Below are 19,408 nucleotides of genomic sequence, written 5' to 3'. Positions count from 1 at the left end.
AAGAGACAGGGTTTATTTAAGTTCTGCGTTAGAGACAATAATAACACTTTTTAAAATATTGTTTAATAATAGAAAAGATAACAGTGCAAACAAAATATTTTCCTACTAGTGGTATTATAAATAATGAGACAATAACACAACTGAAATAAAAAGGAATTAAGGGTGAAAATACTGAACAATGTCCTGGTTCTGTGCGTTCAGCAGAGTCCAGGCAATGAGAATTAGATGAATCTTGACTGATATTGCTTTTTTTGATGGTAAAAGGAGAGCTCCAGACTGCTAATGCAGTCCCTCTTTTCTGGTCATTGAGGAGGGTGTGGACAGAAAGGATTTGGCCAATCAAGAGGTCTGAGAGATGGCCGATGGGATGTCACAGGTTTAAGACCATGCAGTTGCCCTCCAAGAGACACAGTTTTCTATAGGTATTAATATCTTTAAATGCCTACAGGTTACAGCCTGATAACTTTTATATTATTGCCCAGCATGAATTTACCTTGTTATGATCGGGGTCAGATGGCTATTTCAACTAGGAGAGTTGATGGGCCTAATCTGTTTCTGATACTCCTAGGATAGCGATGTTTGGGCTTAAAATGAGGCTAATTAACTGATGCAGGTAAATATGTCCTTACTCTGGCTGTACTGTTATTATTTCAGTAATACATTGGAGTTTTGTCTCTGCAAGAAAAGATAGACAGCAATGTGTATTTGCTAATCACTCCAGCGAAACCATTTAAGACGGCTAATAATAGTTAGTCTGTTCTTATTATCTACTTATTTTCCAAATTGCTTAAAGTGGTTGTAAACCTAGATACACCACTTGTACCTACAGGTAAGCCTATAATAAGGCTTGCCTGTAGGTACTGTAAATATCTTCTAAATGTGCACTGTTTAGGAGATATTTACCATATATATGTCATCGGCACATGCGCACTGAAAAAACGGCTCGCTCTTGACATTTTGTTACCAGCCGTGACGTGCGGGAGTGACATAATTGCGGCTCCGGCCAATCACAGCGCTGGAGCCCGCAAACCCAGAAATGACTCTGGGAGCCTTTTTGCTGGTCACAGCGTCGAGCTAAGGTAAGTATTTCATAATGAGCTAGTGAGAGATGCATACTAGCTCGTTATTCCTTTGTCTTACAGGGTATGTGGTGGTTTTTTTTTTTTTGTTTGTTTTTTTTTTTGTTTTTTTTTTGTTTTTTTTTTTCAGGTTTAAAACCACTTTAAACATAGACACATAAAGTTTTTTATGAGGGCTATTAGAGTGGGATGGAGGTGTATATTGTATTAATGTCTATTAAGGGGGTTTGTGATGGCTAATCCCAATTCACTCAGTGGGACATGCTGAAAATCTGTGTAGATGTTTATTGTTAACAGACATGGAGATGATAAGCAAACCCTGACAGAGTGAAGTTTTCCATGCCAGACTGCCTGTAAATGCCTCGATTAGATATTTACAGCTCCAGCTCCCTGTTTATTAGTTATCTGATAAGTAATGGTCAGCAGAATAGTTAATGCTATTCTGAAGTCCTTCAACTGTCCAGAACCTTAGCAAACTGTTTACTTGAGTTACATGACTATGTAGCACTCTTGGAATTTTAGCTTCTGAAAAAGGGGGGTCACAGCTGCTCTGTCTCTTATTTTACAAATGCCATGGCTGACCTATGAATTCTGAAGAACATGGCTGCCTTGGTCCTCTCACACTGCCTTTTGGGGTACCCAGTCTGCATTAATATCACAATGTGCACTGCTCTATGCACACTACACATCCCATAGTTCCTAGTCCATCTTGAGAATTTAGAAAGAGAGCAAGCTGGGTCACAGCAGAAAAAAAAATAATTTGGAGGAAGCTGAGAACAATAGTAGGTAGAGTATTTTTTTGTATTCCGAGTTAAGAGTACATACTTGAATAGAATATAATTTTTAAACCAGAGTTTAGTGTCAGTTTAAATGAATGAGTATCCCATAATAAACCTTTCATTTATACCGTACACTGATCAATTCAGCTGCTAATCAATGTATTCTGACAGCAGGGGGTCCCACTGTCACAACAATGCCCCAGTGGGGAGGGTGGGGGAGATTTATATATCTTGTTTTAAAAAAGACTGGATACATTCCTAAATGCACATAATATAACTGGATATTAATATTTAGAGGTAATAACACCAGGGGTAGTTGATCCAGGGAATATCTGATTGCCTTTTGGGGGATCAGGAAGGATTTTATCCCTATTGGAGTGACTTGGATCATGTTTATTGGGGTTTGTTTTTTTCAAGCTCACTAACTTTGTAATTACCGTATATACTCGATTATAGGCCAACCCAAATATAAGCCGAGGCACCTAATTTTACCACAAAAAACTGACTCGAGTATAAGCCTAGGGTGGGAAATGCAGCAGCTACTGTGTAAACAGTGACCATCTGCCGCCTCACTGTGACCATCTGCCGCCTCACTGTGACCATCTGCAGCTGTACCTGTGATAACTAAAACAGCGAGTGTCTCCCGCTGTCTCATGCAGTCTGTGCAGCCGTCCATTGTAACAAAGCCCCGCCTCCTCCTCGTCTGTAATAGACGGAACAGAAGGAGGGGGGCTTTGTTACAATGGACGGCTGCACAGACTGCATGACACAGCAGGAGACACTCGCTGTTTTAGTTATCAGAGGTACGGCTGCAGATGGGTACCCTCACTCTTGTATAAGCCGGGGGGGGGGGGGTTTCAGCCTAAAAAATGTGCTGAAAAACTCGGCTTATACTTCAGTATATACGGTATATAACCTCGATTAGGTGGATGGAGGAATCAGACTGAACATAAAAATGGTCTGTGGCCAGCTTAAAACTTTATCTTGTGTTTTTTCCCCTTTTTGTCTTGGCTAAAATAAGAGATCTGCAGCTTAAAGCAGCTCGAGTAAGCCTGTGTTGGTAACTTGGTATTTCTCTGTGCTTCCCCACAGGAATAAACTGTTTCCAGAAACCACTATCAGAAATATCATGTTTCAGATACTTCAAGGGCTTGCTTTTATACACAAATACGGTAAGATTTTTAAACGGCAAAGTCGATATTTATTTGATATTGGATCTGCCCAAAAAAAAGCCTTTGGTATGCATTCTTTAGGCAGGGTTTCACAATGGTTTATTCATAAACTACAAAGATACTGCATTCCAATGCTTGTAGGAATACATTTTCCTTCACTTATTTGAAATATAAACGAGACCGAGGATAAAAGGAACATGTGCAAGATTTAGACCTAATTGTATATTTAATAATAAACTGGTAATCTTGATTGCTACAACATTGTGCCAAAATTGTTCATGTGTATGAGTACCCTAATCACCATAATTCCTGACGTCGGAGAACCTTGCTTACACTATATATGCTAGGCTTCTAACCTCTTACAGTTCCCAAAAGAAGCAATACATAATTTACTTACAGTATATTATCTACTTTAAGTCTTGGCACTTTCACCTCCGTCAAGTCCAGGCCATTTTTCCTTTTTAAGTACTGTCACGCTTTGAATGACAATTACTCATTTAACCCTGTAACCAAATGAAATTTTTTGCATTTTTCTGTGACAGATAGAGGTTTCTTTTGGCGTTGTTTATTCACCACTGAGTTTTTATTTTATTTTGTGCTGTATGAATGAAAAAATGCTGAAAATATTTCGGTTTCTGTTATAAAATTTTGCAAATAAATCATCTTTCTTCATAAATACATTTCTTTAGTAAAAATAGAGTAAAAATAGCCCAAATCCATATATATTAGTCTGTGTGAAAAGTATAGTTTTCAAACTATGGTGTGTGTGTGTGTGTGTGTGTGTGTGTGTGTGTGTATATATATATATATGTATATATATATATATATATATATATATATATATATATATATATATATATATATAATTATTTTATAATATACATTTCTGTATCATTTGAAAAATTATCAATCCTGATGTCCTGACTGCCTCTCATTTCTTGAGGCCCTAAAATGTCAAGACAGCACAAATACCCCACAAATGACCCTTTTCTAGAATGCTGACAGCCCATTGTATTTAGTAAGAATCCATAGGGAGTTGTACTTCTTCTTTCTTCTTTCTTCTTTCTTCTTTCTTCTTTCTTCTTCTTCCTTTTTTTTTCCTCACAATTTTTTGGAAAATGAAGAAATTAAATACATTTTTTTTTTTAATCACAAAGTTGTCATTTTAATAACTTATTTCTCACACACAGCATAGGCATACTTATAATTACACCCCATAATAATAATATTGTTTACAGGGTTCTTTCACAGAGACCTAAAACCTGAAAACCTCCTTTGCATGGGTCCAGAGCTTATTAAAATAGCAGACTTTGGACTAGCACGAGAGACAAGATCAAGACCCCCTTATACCGATTATGTGTCAACTAGATGGTAAGTCCAGTTTAGTCTTCACCTCTGCTAGTACATACCTCCAAACGTTTGAAATTTATGAATGAGGGACACTTCAGGGAATATAGCAAAAAGTGGGTGTGGTTAAATTTATGGCTAGGAAGTGGCAATTTGGCACCCCCCTGGGTGCCTTAACCGATATCCCCTTTAGCTGCAGAGGTAGCACCTGGGGGTATTCAGATGCTGGACAGTGATGGTTCGCTTCACACCCTGTCGACTTATTAAAGTGAATGGTGCTGATCTGCAAGTGCCCTGCAACTGCGCGCAATGTACATGATTGTGACATGCTAGTGTGGGGTTTAAGGGTTTTTGTTTTGTTTTTTTTCTGGGGGGTTTTAGAGGTATGGGTTTTTTGTTTTTTTTTAAATTTTATTTTACATTTTTAACAGCCCTGTTGGGGGGCTTTGGGGAAATGTAAAGGGTCTAAACGGACACCTGATGTCTTACTTTTGAGAATGAGAAAGGGACTAAGGACTGAGATTCCTTAGTTTCTTTTCTCTGCATTGCACAGTGAGTGAATGGGAATCGTTCTGTGCTGGGCAGCTTCCTATTCATTAACTAAAGCATGGTAAACAGTTTATTGTGCTTCAGTTATGAATGCACACAGGAAAAATCGGTACCAATCGCTTATTGTGTTCATTCAGGAAAGTAAGGGGATGGTATATATAAAACTTTTACCGGCCCCCCTGCTCTCCATCCTGAAACTGATTGTCCTGTGCCCCACAGCAGCTACAGCCAGCCGTGCTGAGGGATGTAGCAGGGGGCACATAGGGGGATCGGAGCAGCAGGGGAGGCGCAAAGAGCATCGAAAATTATAGCAGAGGGGGCACTGGGTGAAGACACTATAGATCCCCCTGCAATGCAGCTGGCAGGGGGAGAGGAGGAGAAGCCAAGCTGCACTGCAGGGGGATCAGAGTCAGATCGGGGCAGGGGGTTAGCCTGGATCTGTAGGATGCAGGGATTTCAGTGAAATGAAACTGTCAATGCCCATTACGGGACAATTGGGAGTTATGTACACCGTATAAATATAAAGTGCAACATTGATGATGCTGTTGTGCTATGTTTACAGGTACCGAGCTCCTGAAGTGCTACTTAGATCTACAAATTATAACTCTCCCATTGATGTTTGGGCTGTTGGCTGCATCATGGCTGAAGTTTATACTCTACGACCTCTCTTCCCAGGCTCCAGTGAGATAGATACAATATTCAAGATTTGCCAGGTTCTTGGGACACCTAAAAAGGTATGACATGGTTTATGTATTCCTGTAGGTCACTAACTTCAGCTATGTACGTTTTAAATATTTACTATGTAAGAACTAAAAACCTCCTGTGGTTTATGGCTTAAGCATTGTTCTAGTTTTACTTTAAAGTGGAACTTTACCCATAACAGTTTAAACAAAATTAATGTTCATTAAACAATTCAATACCAGGCACTTAGACACCTTCCCGCCCAGGCCAATTTTCAGCTTTCAGCGCTGTCATAATTTGAAGGACAATTGCGTGGTCGTGCTACACTGTACTCAAACTATTTTTTTTATCATTTTGTTCCCACAAATAGAGCTTTCTTTTGGTGGTATTTGATCACCTCTGCCGTTCTTATTTTTTGCGCAACAAATAAAAAAAGACCAAAAATTTTGAAAAAAAAACTAGTTTTTCTTTGTTTCTGTTAAAAATTTTTGTAAATAAGTACGTTTTCTTCTTCAATGATGGGCACTGATATGGCTGCACTGACGGGCACTGATACGACGGCACTGATGGGCACCGATGAGGTGGCACTGGTATGCGGCACTGATGGGCACTCATAGGCAACACTGGGCACTCGTAGGTGGCACTGATGGGTACTTATGGGTGGCACTGATGGGTACTTATGGGTGGCACAGATGGGCACTGACAGGTGGCACCGATGGACACTGATGGGTGGCACTGATGACACTGGTGGCAATGATGCTCCTAAGGCATTGCAGGGCATCTAGGCAATATTAGGGTGCCAATCTGCCCATTTGTGGGCACTGATTGGCACAGATTGGGCACTGACTGGGCACATGTGGATGGCCATGGGGTACATACCTGGCCATCCACATGTTGCCCCTTCCCTGGTGGTCCTAGTGGCGATCCCTGGTGGTCCTCTGAGGGGGGGCTGTGCTGATAAACAATCAGCGCAGACCCCCCCCTGTCAGGAGAGCCGCCGATCGGCTCTCCTCTACTCACGTCTGTCAAACGCGAGTGAGGAAAAGCCGATCAACGTTTCTACCTATTGACATCGTGATCAGCTGTGATTGGACACGGCTGATCACGTGGTAAAGAGCCTCCGCTGGAGGCTCTTTACCAAGATCGGTGGAGCGGTGTGTCAGGCTGACACACCGCTCCACAGATCGCCGCGATGCGCGCCCCAGTGGGCGCGCGGTGGCATGTTATCCTGCTGGACGTCATATGACGCCCAGTCAGGATAACGGAACCACTTCCCGGACGTCAATCCACTATAGGCTGGGCGGGAAGTGGTTAACAAAAGAACATACATTCCACATTATTATTTATGCTACCAAAATTGCCTCCAGCATTTCTACTGTTTCTCTTGCTGGAGACTGCCATTTTGTTGAAGCCCAAAGAAGTCACTTCCTTACTGAAAAATCTCCCCCTCTCCTTAGGCTGGCCATAGACACATCAGAATTCAGCCAGTTCAGCAAGAACTGGCCGAACATCTATCTATATGCAGTTTGGTTGTACTGAAGTCTGTCTGTTGATCGATTTCAGTACAACTAGCCTGTTGGGTTTTTCTTGTGCTTTCAATGCCGGCAGCTATGGTCACCAGCAGTGATCATTATATTCTGACAGCGGGGATAACGGCAGCTGTCAGAATACAATACCGCAGCGAGAGAGATTTCCCCATCAACACTGACTGTGTTGATGGGAAAACCGACCAATTTTCTTTCCTTCAACCCATGGTTGAAGGAAAGAAAATTGCATAATCTGTGGCTTGCTTTAGTCTCAAATTATATTTACTTTCTGCAATTTAAAATGTGGCTCAGCTAGAGAGGATAGCTGATATTGCTCGTCTCAGTCCTGCAGCTAAAAGGAGATAATAGCAGGAAGACAAGACGCTATCCTTGCAAGTTTTACTCCTTTTTTTTTTTTGTGTCTCCCTGGCATCAAAGTTTGTCCTGTCGCCTCTCCTGCTTTTCTTTTCTCTCTCCCTAATCTCTCTAATCCTTAATCTTCCTAAGAGTCCTTCTTCAGCACTGTTTGTGTGATTCCTGTTTATTCTTTCCTTACTCTGAAGCAGTAAATCTTTAGGCTGTTGGCAAGTTGGCCTCTAGTGACATATTTAGGCACAGTGGTGAGAATACAAGACACATGATTCTGTGCAGAGCAGGATGAGACTGCACATTACAGGATTTTAAACAATGTGGGCTCTTATTTTAAATGTTTTACTTAGCCATAAGTGCAAATGGGGCCAGAATGAAGTGATCTATCAGGACCTAATTTTTCAAATAAGGTATTACTTTAAGTAAAACAGTGCCCCAAAAGTAGGGAGCAGGCTACAGCGCTGTAGTGCTGGGACCTTTTGGCTCCTGTATTTACTTTCTCATTCCCTTTCCTGCATAACAGGGGCCCCTAAATACTAGGTTTCTCTAACATGCACATTTCACCACATTCTGGTATCAAGAGCACTCCCACCCTTTAGTTTGGGTTCACACCTATGCAAATTTGCGAATTGGATGTGGTTTCTCCACATCCAATTCGCATGACAGGAGATTGTGACTGGCTCTCTATGGAGCAGGTTCACATATCTCAGTTGCGGCTGCAGAGCGGCTTGCACAGGAACGCTGTGTGCCTTTAGCTCCGTTTCAGGGCCGAATTCATGCAAAAATTCGGTCCTGATCCGTCCCTGAAACGGAGAGCAGGGACGCACCGTACCCTGGCTGCGAGCCGCATCCGTCGGAGGTGTGAACCCAGCCTTAGGCAGAAGAACCACTTATGATACTCTCGGGCCTAAGGGAGCATGCAAGTGATAAGAGGAGGCAGATGAGCGCTTGACACTGTCAGGACATGGAAAAATGTGCATGTTACAGCACTTTGGAATCTAGGGCACTCAGATATATTAGAGCATCCAAATATAGGCGCAGTGCATTTATTGTGGTGCTGTAGCCTGTACACCCATTAAGGTTCATAAAGGTTTACTTTAATATTCTCTTGTATTATTTTATCATTCTATTACTTTGATATTCTAATGCTATCATTCTCTTACTCAGACTGACTGGCCTGAAGGCTACCAGCTTGCCACTGCAATGAATTTTCATTGGCCCCAGTGTGTTCCTAATAACCTAAAATCATTAATTCCTAATGCAAGTAGTGAAGGAATCCAGATCATGCGAGATATGCTTCAGTGGGACCCTAAGAAACGGCCAACAGCTAGCAAGGTGGGTACTGTAAGTCACGTTAGACTAGCTAACTTGAGTAAAATTAGGTTATTAATGGAATTGAGAATTGAGGTTTTAAATATGCTTAACGGGAATTTCAAGAAAGCTGAGAAATTGCTGCCTTTCCTGGATCGTCTTCCAAGATTGTTCTTTTCCTCCCCAATTTCAAGTGTCTGGGTTTTCTTGGGACAGGGGCTGATAATCATAGAGCTGACATGCACTTATTGCTAATGAAATGTGGTATTGCAGCACAGCATTAAGGTGAAATCTAAGCAGCCTTTTAAAGTACATTTATAATACTTTCCAGTACTAATAATATTACAGCTGATCTTTGCTCTCTTGCAGAGCTACAGCCCCCTCCAGAAGTTTCAGCATCCCACGCTTCTGGGGGTGTGGAATGCCTGCGTCTTCATGTCATGTAATCTGGCGATTGCCTTCATATCCATGCTGTGGCTCCTTCCCAGTCTTTATGTCATCCTACAGACCACCCTAAAGGTTAAAATTAAGCAATACACAGCCCTATGGAGCCCTCCAATATAGCTAAAATTGCAATAAATTGTGCAGAAAATGTTACATTGTGGAAATAATGATAACATAATTGGACCATTTTTTTTCTCATGGCCCATGCTTGTTCGAAGTCTGTGGTTCACGAAGTAGTGAAGGAAGAATAAGAATAAAAGCCCCAGAACTTCCGACTGAATGTATTTGAGATAAAGTCTGTTTAGTGTTGAAGGGGAATTTTGACTTATTATCCTTACAACACTACTATTGATAAACCTCTTTTATTCTAAAATGGCTATTAAAGTAGAACAGCAAAATTCAGAATAAAGTTAAATTGTGTGTAAAATAAATAAAAAACATGGTTGTGCGTATTTGTGTACTTGTACATATATAAAAACATCCAATTTTGGATGTTTTTTTATATTTTATTTCAGTAAATGTTTCAGTTATTTTTAAAGCAACATATTGTATTTTAAATGCTTGCTCTTCCATATTTGTGTTGTTGTGTTAAGTGTAAAGATCTGTAGATTAGGTATGAAAGGTACACTAGTACAATCTCTGCCTGACTCCTTAAAGGGATAGTTCACCTTTCTGCACTTTTTCCCCAAACTCTCCCATGCTTTCCTTTACCGCTTAGCCCATTTTAAAGCGCTGTTCAGATTTTAAACACTTGCCTCCCAAGCCAATTCTGACACTTCTCTCCTACATGTAGAAATCATCATTTTTTTTTTTTTTTGCTATAAAATTACTCAGGTCCCCCAAACATTATATATATTTTTTAGCAGAGACCCTAGAGAATGAAAGGGGGGTTGTTGCAACTTTTTATGTCACATGGTATTTGCGCAGCAATATTTTGGGGAAAAAAACACTTTCATGAATTAAAAAAAAAAAAAAAAACACAATATTTACCCCAAATTTTTTTGTATAATGTGAAAGATGATGTTACGCCAGGTAAATAGATACCTAAAATGTCATGCTTTAAAATTGCGCACACTTGTGGAATGGCGCCACACTTCTTTATTTAAAAATATATAGGCTACGCTTGAACATTTTTTACAGGTTACCAGTTTAGAGTTACAGTGGAGGTCTAGAAATATTGTTCTTACGCCAATGTTTGCGGCGCTACCTGTGTGTGGTTTGAATGTCGTTTACACATGCGGGTGCGACCTACGTATGCGTTCGCTTCTGCGTGCGAACACACAGGGACGGGGGAGCTTTTAATTTTTTTTTTTATTATTTTATTTTTACACTTTCCCTTTTTAATTTTTTACTTTTTGATCACTTTTATTCCTATTACAAGGAATGTAAACATCCTTTGTAATAGGAATAGGGCATGACAGGTCCTCTTTATGGAGAGATCTGGGGTCTATAAATCCCCAGATCTCTCCTCTATACTGGAAAGCCTAAAATCAAAAAAAAAAAAAAAAAATCAATCTCAGGCTTTCCAAAAAAATGGAAAAAAAACGGCAGTGTTTACATCTGCCGGCGCCAGAAGTGACGTCGCTTCTGTCCTCAGAGGGTCATAGAGATGGCCGGGGACTATCTGGCACATGGTCAGGTCTATGGTAAACTTCCACCCCTGGCGGGTTCATTCTCTGGCTCGCTGATCGCACGGGTAAGACCGGACAAGCACTGGAGGGCTTGTAAAAGCAATCAAGCGGCAAAACAGCCACCATGATTGTTTTTACTGTGCAGGGAATCGCCTGCTGAAAACAAAGATAAATGGATGAGGCCTGCAGCTGCAGGCTTCATTCAGATATCGCCACTTCAAGTCCCCAACCTCATATGACGGCGACCTGGGCGAAGTGGCTATTGTTGCCCCTTTCCCATTGCGTACCTGAAAAGTCCTGACTGTCTCCTTGCTAAACAGAATGGGCAAAATACTAGAAGTGCATCCCTAATGGCTGCTCCCAACTTGTTCAAACTCGCCCAACACAGATTACAGAGTACAATGCTGTTGACGGACTGCAACATATATGTAATTTTTTATTTTGCCCCCAGTTTCCCTTTGAAGCGTATATCAAAGCAAAATTAAAAATAACTTTATTTTTTATATTTTATACTTCTCTACAATACATTCACATTATGCTATATTTTATCCCTTTTAAACATGCTGAAAGTACAGAAAAATAACTGTTGCTGTGGCAGAAATAGTGTACCCCTTCCTCCTCCTTGACTTGACAAGACATTATATTTTGTCTCTGAATTCCAAAGCTTGTGTTGCAAGCCTTGCCAACTTAATTTATGATGCATTACAAAGAACACAGACCCCTCTTCATCTCAATAAGCACTTCTTGTTCTTGGGAAGAGAGAAGAGGAAGTTATCAACTCACAAGGTTTTAGGTAAAATTGACAGGTATTTTTTTGCACAAAAAAACTGTAAATTTAACAAACCAAAAAAGGAGCAACTAAAAAGTTAATTGTTGAGATTTGCATACATTTTAACAGCTCCTGAAATAAGATGTTGGCCACATAGAAAAAATCATTTGTGTTTAACAAGGCAACTTAGACTTGCATTGTAATGCCCCGTACACACGGTCGGACATTGATTGAACATTCCGACAACAAAATCCTAGGATTTTTTTTCCGACGGATGTTGGCTCAAACTTGTCTTGCATACACACGGTCACACAAAGTTGTCGGAAAATCTGATTGTTCTGAACGCGGTGACGTAAAACACGAACGTCGGGACTATAAACGGGGTAGTAGCCAATAGCTTTTGTCTCTTAATTTATTCTGAGCATGCGTGGCACTTTGTGCGTCGGATTTGTGTACACATGATCGGAATTTCCGACAATGGATTTTGTTGTCGAAAAATTTTATAGCAAGCTCTCAAACTTTGTGTGTCGGAAATTCCAATGGAAAATGTGTGATGGAGCCCACACACGGTCGGAATTTCCGACAACAAGGTCCTTTCACACATTTTCCATCGGAAAATCCGACCGTGTGTACAGAGCATTAGAAGGAGCAGTAAAGCCTCAAGCAGAACTTTAACCATAACAGTTTGATAATAATTAATATTCTTTAACAAAAGAACATACATTCCACATTAATAATTATTGCTTTAAAAAAATGGTGTATGCTGTAAATTGCCTCCACAGCGCTCCTGTTTCTTCTTTCTGGAGGCTGCCATTTTATTGCAGTCCAGAGGAGTTACTTCCTTATTGGAATATCTCTCCCTCTCCTTAGTCTCAAAAGCTATATGTCACTTTCTTCAATTAAAATACAGTAAAACCTTGGTTTGAGAGTAACTTGGTTTGAAAGCATTTTGCAAGCCAAGCAAAATTTCTTGATCAATGTTGACTTGATATACAAGCGTTGTCTTGATATAAGAGTAGACACAGCTGAGTATAAAAGAAAAAAGAGGCGCCTTTAAGTGTAGTAATATGGTTACATTTAATGAGGGTACAACATTTAGCAACTCACATGGTTGATGATTAAAAGAGGCACATCTAAGTATGCAGGCATCTGGGATAAAGCGGCAAGTGGTCTCCAAACTGCGGCCCTTTGCATGTTTACTTCCACTGATACGAAGAAAACTGTCCAGTCCCACTGGCCACAGTCCGGCCTCCCCGTAAAGACTGAAGGACAATCAACTGCCCCTTTGTTTAAAAAGTTTGGAGACCCCTGGCATAGACCATCTTTCTCTTTTATACTCTGTAGCTGCTGCTGGATTTTTCTTCTAATCCCCTTGTGGAGGCTTCCATTTGTGGATGGACATTTTATGGTTACACAACCTGGTCACATTGCTATAATCTTTTTATATATAGACTATAAACTGAAGTTTCCATTATTTCTTATGGGGAAATTTGCTTTGATATACACGTGGTTTGGATTACAAGCATGCTTCCGGAACTAATTATGCTCTCAGTCCAAGGTTTTACTGTATGTATATTTCTAGCAGAGTTTGTCTTATCACCTCTCCTTCTGCTTTTATTTTCTTCCTCCAAAATTTGGGGCCCTTCCACACATCTTTTGTGTCATTCCTGTTGTTTTCTTCCCCCTTAATATTAACGCTGTCAGCAGATCGGCCTCTACCTGCTCAACCCCCCCCCCCCCCGAAAGGTGCCAAATGTGGCAGCAGAGGGGGGGAAGAGGCAAATAAGCGGAGCTTCCCCTTTTGGGTGGAGCTCCACTTTAAGCACAGTGCCTAAAATAGCAACTGAGCATGTGCAGAACAGAGTGAGACGGTGCATTTAGTTCAATCTTATTTTATTGAAAGGAACAAGGTGAAAAAATGCAGTCCGCATATAAAACATAAGTAACAGTAGTAAGTAGGGCTGTTACTGATTAAAATTTTCGTGTTCGATTAATCGATTTTTTTTTTTTTAATTTTTTTTTTTTTTTTAATCGACTAATTTCGATTATTTATAACGCACATACAGATCCAACTACATTTAGCGCCGTTGTTATGGCAACGGCTGAAGCCGGACATAGCGGGACATGGCTAGGACTTCACACGTCATAAACGCCCATAATCTCAGCCTTACCGTGCCCATAATTGCAGCCTCACCGTACCCATAATTGCAGCCTCGCCGTGCCCATAATTGCAGCCTCGCCGTGCCCATAATTGCAGCCTCGCCGTGCCCACAATGCTGTCTCGCCGTGCCCACAATGCTGTCTCGCCGTGCCCACAATGCTGTCTCGCCGTGCCCATAATGCTGTCTCGCCGTGCCCATAATGCTGTCTCGCCGTGCCCATAATCACAGCCTCACTGTAGTCAGTGCCTGTGCCTGGATTACACAGTCTGCGGGCATCTCCCGCTGTGTCTCGGAGCTGAGTGTGAAAACTTTGGCCGTGCTGTGAGAAAAGTCCTGGAGGCCAGAGGTGCTGCCAGCAGGAGTTTCAGGAGGTGAAGTCAGCACAGAAATTACTGCTTGCAGGCAGCAGTGTACCATGGGACATGTAGTTCTCAGAAATTGAAAGCAAATAGCAGAGGAGAACCTGCAAAAGGAGGTTCGGGGTGCTCTGTGCAAAACCATTACACAGAGCAGGTAAGTAGAACATGTTTGTAGTTTTTAAAAAATGAGCATTTACAATCACTTTATCATCAAGCTGTTTTTGTTATGTGTTAAAATTTAATTGTAAAGAGTGTATTCAAGGCTAACGTCATGCATACTTATTCATGCCTGTTTGAACTACACCTATAAAATATGCGTGGCTTTTATTATGCATTTTACATTATATAAATTCATTGGTATGTTTTTTCAATGGTAGGCTCTCAGGCATCCATATTTTCAAGTGGGTCAAGCTCTTGGAACACCTCAAAGAATTCAAGAGTTAACAAAACCACAGAAGGACATCCTGGAGAAGCCAATTCCATTACATATCAAACCTGTACCACCTGCTCAGCCTCCTCCAAAATTTAATACTAGACTCTCAACCCGAGCCCTCCAGCAAAGCCAGTCAAATGGACATCCTGTTAAAATGAGTACATCCACAACAGATTCTTTAGAAAGTTCCCAAGAAAGAGGCTCCATCATCCACCCACTGCTACCAGCAAGAAGCAACCAACCTTCATTTGTAAGTAACAAGGTTTTCTCGACAACTGGGGCAAATTAAAATGTTACCCATAGGATGCAGATCCTGTTTTTTTTTTTTTTTTTTCCAAGGCCAATGTTGCTCATCTATATTGAACACACAATCATTTTTAGTAAGCAGTAGTAACATAAATAGTCAAATTTTAAATATAAAGTGATTCATAAGGTTGCATAGCTTTGAATATAGACCTAATCTTCTGTTTTATTAATTTCCTTGCCGTAATAAACCTAGTTCATCTGTATGCTTGCCCTCACTGGCATCAGCCTGGCAGTTATTTACTATTCGATAACAATATACAAGTCTTATCCCTCTGTCATCTTCTGCTCTACCTCAGTCACATGTACAAAGTACATACACAGGCTCCGAATGCTGCATTAGGAGATTGACAATGAAATGTAAATCTGGACTTCTGCAGTGTGGCGGTACTTTGATATAGATATATATAATATATAAGGACCCCCTGTACTGCGCAGGCGCAGCACTTGCGCAGTACGAACGACTACGGTGCCGCCGAAAATAGCCGAAGCTGAAAACCCTGAATCAGCTGTACACAGCGCTTGCGCCCTGTGTCCAGGTTCAAGCCCCACCAACCAAGTGGACATAGAGGTAGAATAAAAAAGTGCAGAGCGAAGCGAGGCCGTACCCGAAGCGTGGCGAGCGTAGCGAGGGGCCCTAATACAGGAGCCGTGTACAGCTGACTTACAGCTATTCAGCTTCAGCTATTTCCAGCAGCTCGTACTGCGCAAGCGCTGCGCCTGGGCAGTACAGAGACGTCCTTATCCGCCGAGGGGAACTTTCTCGGCAGAACACCGTGTCTCCCCTGTCGACCAAATCAGCTGATCAAGCATAGAGCATGCTTGATCAGATGCCTTCCTTGGCTGTAACAACCAGGGAATGACAGCTCTGAAACTGAAGATGACAAAATAATTGTGACTTCTGGCTTCATTTGTCTCAGAGGAGATTGGAAAAGCATGTTCCTCCCCCTCCTCTTTGTGAGGGGCCAAGATCCCAGCTGTTTACTGCGGTCCTAGTCTCTCCTGTTTCTCCATGGGTGGTGGCATCCCTACTGGGTACCATAAAAATGACTGGGTGGTTGCATAGCTTTTACAAGACAGCCAATCGCCAGCTGTAAAAAAACGATACCAAGATAATGGCTTCAGCCACAGGCATGCTCTTTTAATAACTATTTGTTGAAAGACACTAAATATATATATATGTATGTATGTATGTATGTGTGTATGTGTGTGTGTGTGTATATGTGTGTGTGTGTGTGTGTGTGTGTGTGTGTGTGTGTGTGTGTATATATATATATATATATATATATATATATATATATATATAACACATTATCTCACAAAAGTGAGTACACTCCTCACATTTTTGTAAATATTTTTTCTTTATCGTACATCACGGGACACAGAGCAACCATAATAATGACTATGAGTTATACGCCACCTACTGGTGGATGGACACTGGCAGATAGTCAAACAGGAAGTCCTCCCCTATATAACCCCTCCTACACAGGAAGGGCCTCAGTTTATTCGCCAGTGTCTGTGAGGTGGAATGGTCACTGATGTGATACAAGTGCTCTTGGAGCATACTTGGAGGTCTGGACCAGTGTTAATTTTAGTCTTAGGACTAAAATGGCATTTTAGTTTTAGTCCCATTTTAGTCTTCTGCAATTGTTTTAGTCGACTAAATCTCTAGTACATTTTAGTCGACTAAAATGTCCTATGTTTTAGTAGACTAAAATCTCCAGTACATTTCAGTAATTGCAATTTAATTTTAGACATAGTCTTTTGACTAAAATGGCTTTTTAGTTTTAGTCTCATTTTAGTGTTAGGACTAAAATGGCTTTTAGTTTTCGTATTTTAGTAATCTCCGTTTGTTTTAGTGTATTTTAGTCGAGTAAAATAGTATTCATTTAGTCGACTAAACTAACACTGGTCTGGACGGTTCTATTTAGATTAATGGACTTCATTCCGATCCGTTAGAAAGAGCTATCAGCCAAAATGGATGGTACCCAAGCCTCATAGGAAGGAGAGAAGATTCCTCGAGGTTTGCCTGTAATGCAGCCTTATGGCGCTGGACCCTGCGTAATGGAACCCTGTGCAGTGTTTGTTCTGACCAAGGTGCTTTCCTGCAGGGTGCTATACAGATCCAGGGGAGTGGACCCCACAGTAAGGGGGACCCAGTCCCTGAAAGTCTTTTTTGACAAAGCTGGCCGTGATGGGTGAAGATTGGGCTCCTGTTATGTTCAGAGTCCTGCAGCAGGAATGGTAAGTCTGAATTTGTTTGCAGTTTCTCCTTATAAAGATCTGACTGTCTGGTGTTCTCTCAGTGGCCCTAGGGGCAGTGTGCTATTTAAAACATGCTCTGTGTACTTCTTAGAGGAGTATGGGCTGCCATTTCTCCTCCCACCACTAGAGGGCGCAGGGGCCTATTTCTATATAGGCAGGAAGTGGAGGAGCGGCCATGTGCTCAGCAGATTCAGCTGGCCTCTTCAGACATAACAGCAGCCCATGGATACTAGTGAAGTGTGAGTACTTACTATGGGAGAAGTGTGTGGCCAGACAAGTCATGATTACTACATACTTACTGCTTATTCAGGGTGGCCTGTACAACTGTAAGTCGATACACACCTAGCAGTGCACTTTAAAGTGTTGTGTCTCCAGAATACTGTGCATTTGGCCCAAAAATAGTATGGGGCCTGGTGCAGTAGAACAGGTGCATACTTACAAACTTCAGAATAATGTGCATTTGGTCTGCGGGAGCTTACTTTTAGGCTGATCTGAAGCAGAAAAAGGCTGCATGACATCACATGTGCTAAACTAGTAGAAACTAGTATGGAGCCAAGTGCAGTTGGGCAGGTGTAGCATAGTATACATGCTTGCAAGCTTGTTGCCTAAACGCTTGTTTGAATAAACACATTTTGCTTAGATGTTGCATACATTCATGTGGCATAAGCACATGTTTGGAAAAACATGGGCATCGGTGCACTTGAAGGAGTTGTGCCTCCAGAATAGCATGCATTGGGTCTGTGGGAGCTTAGTTTTGGGCTCCTTTTCACACTTGTGCAACTTGAAAGTTGTACGATTTTTGCCGCAACTTTGATGCGATTTTTCAGCGACGTGAAGCAGTGCCTATGTAATCTTGAGGTCTATGGACCTCAAGTTGTCTCAAGGTCGGACTGGGGTAATGCAGGGGTTGCTTTGAAGTCGCTGCGAGTTGAAGACGCACAGATGTGAAGGGTACTCATTGGAAATCATGGGGCACGACTTGTCAGGCGACCTTGCAGTCCCAAGTCACAGGACGGGTCGCAACGGTGTCGAAGAGGCCTTAGGTTGTTGAAGCAGCATAGAGGCTGCATTGGTTTCCATTGTACTTGGCTAATCCTGACTATAACTAGTATGGACCAGGTGCAGTTGAGCAGGTGCAGCATAGTATACGTGTTTCATAATGCTTGCTTACTTGCATAGGCACATGTTTGCATAGACGCGTGCTTGCATAGGCACATGTTTGCAGAGGGCCCGTGACCCCCGCCCCTAAAAAGTGGGCGGCGCCCAGCATGCAGCCCCCCAAGGCTGGCCATGGCGGCGCATTTGCGTGGACGCGTGTTCAGTAAGACGCAGGTTTTTATAAGCATATGTTTGTATAGACTTGTGGGCATAAGTGTGTATGCGTGTTGCATAGATGTACGTGTTTGCGTGGATGCATGTTTGCATAAACACATGGTGCATAGACACATGTTTGCATAAATACGTGTTGCTTAATATATGTTGAGTAAACACGTTTCATAAACGTATGCTTGCTTATTCCGTAAATGCATGTCTTCATGGACACGTATTGCATAAGTAAGTGTTTGCATGGTCATGTGCTTTCGTGTTTTGCCTAAACGCAGATTTCCATAAGCACATACCTACATGCTTTCATAAACGCATGCCTCCATAAATTCATACTGCTTAATTGCAGGCTGCCATGTTTTCATATGAACTGAATACATATGTGCTTAGTTGCATTAAACTGCATATATATGGGCTTATTTACATTAAACTATATATATATATATACACAGTAGGGATGGAAAGTATTCAGATCCCCTGAAATGTTTCACTCTTTGTTATATTGCAGCCATTTGCTAAAATCATTGAAGTTCATTTTTTTTTCCTCATTAATGTACACACAGCACCCCATATTGACAGAAAAACACAGAATTGTTGACATTTTTGCAGATTTATTAAAAAAGAAAAACTGAAATATCACATGGTCCTAAGTATTCAGACCCTTTGCTCAGTATTTAGTAGAAGCACCCTTTTGATCTAATACAGCCATGAGTCTTTTTGGGAAAGATGCAACAAGTTTTTCACACCTGGATTTGGGGATCCTCTGCCATTCCTCTTTGCAGATCCTCTCCAGTTCTAGTAAACGTTGGCGGACAGCCTTTTTTAGGTCTCTCCAGAGATGCTCAATTGGTTTTAAGTCAGGGCTCTGGCTGGGCCATTCAGGAACAGTCACGGAGTTGTTGTGAA

General features: G+C 41.4%; 1 protein-coding gene across 2 annotated transcripts in view; it reads left to right on the top strand.

Annotated features, from left to right (window-relative positions):
• The window catches only part of CILK1 (ciliogenesis associated kinase 1), a 67,306-nt gene that overhangs the window by 23,943 nt on the left and 23,955 nt on the right, over window positions 1-19,408 (top strand). For both annotated transcript variants that reach the window (XM_073626665.1, XM_073626664.1), the window contains exons 5-9: window positions 2,951-3,030; window positions 4,269-4,401; window positions 5,489-5,660; window positions 8,670-8,837; window positions 14,556-14,861. In XM_073626665.1, coding sequence (XP_073482766.1) covers window positions 2,951-3,030; window positions 4,269-4,401; window positions 5,489-5,660; window positions 8,670-8,837; window positions 14,556-14,861 — 859 coding nt within the window. The remainder of the gene's footprint in view (window positions 1-2,950; window positions 3,031-4,268; window positions 4,402-5,488; window positions 5,661-8,669; window positions 8,838-14,555; window positions 14,862-19,408) is intronic.

The sequence above is a fragment of the Aquarana catesbeiana genome, linkage group LG04, assembly GCF_042186555.1.
Source record: "Aquarana catesbeiana isolate 2022-GZ linkage group LG04, ASM4218655v1, whole genome shotgun sequence".
Taxonomy (NCBI): domain Eukaryota; kingdom Metazoa; phylum Chordata; class Amphibia; order Anura; family Ranidae; genus Aquarana; species Aquarana catesbeiana.
This window is presented reverse-complemented; position numbering and strand designations above follow the sequence as displayed.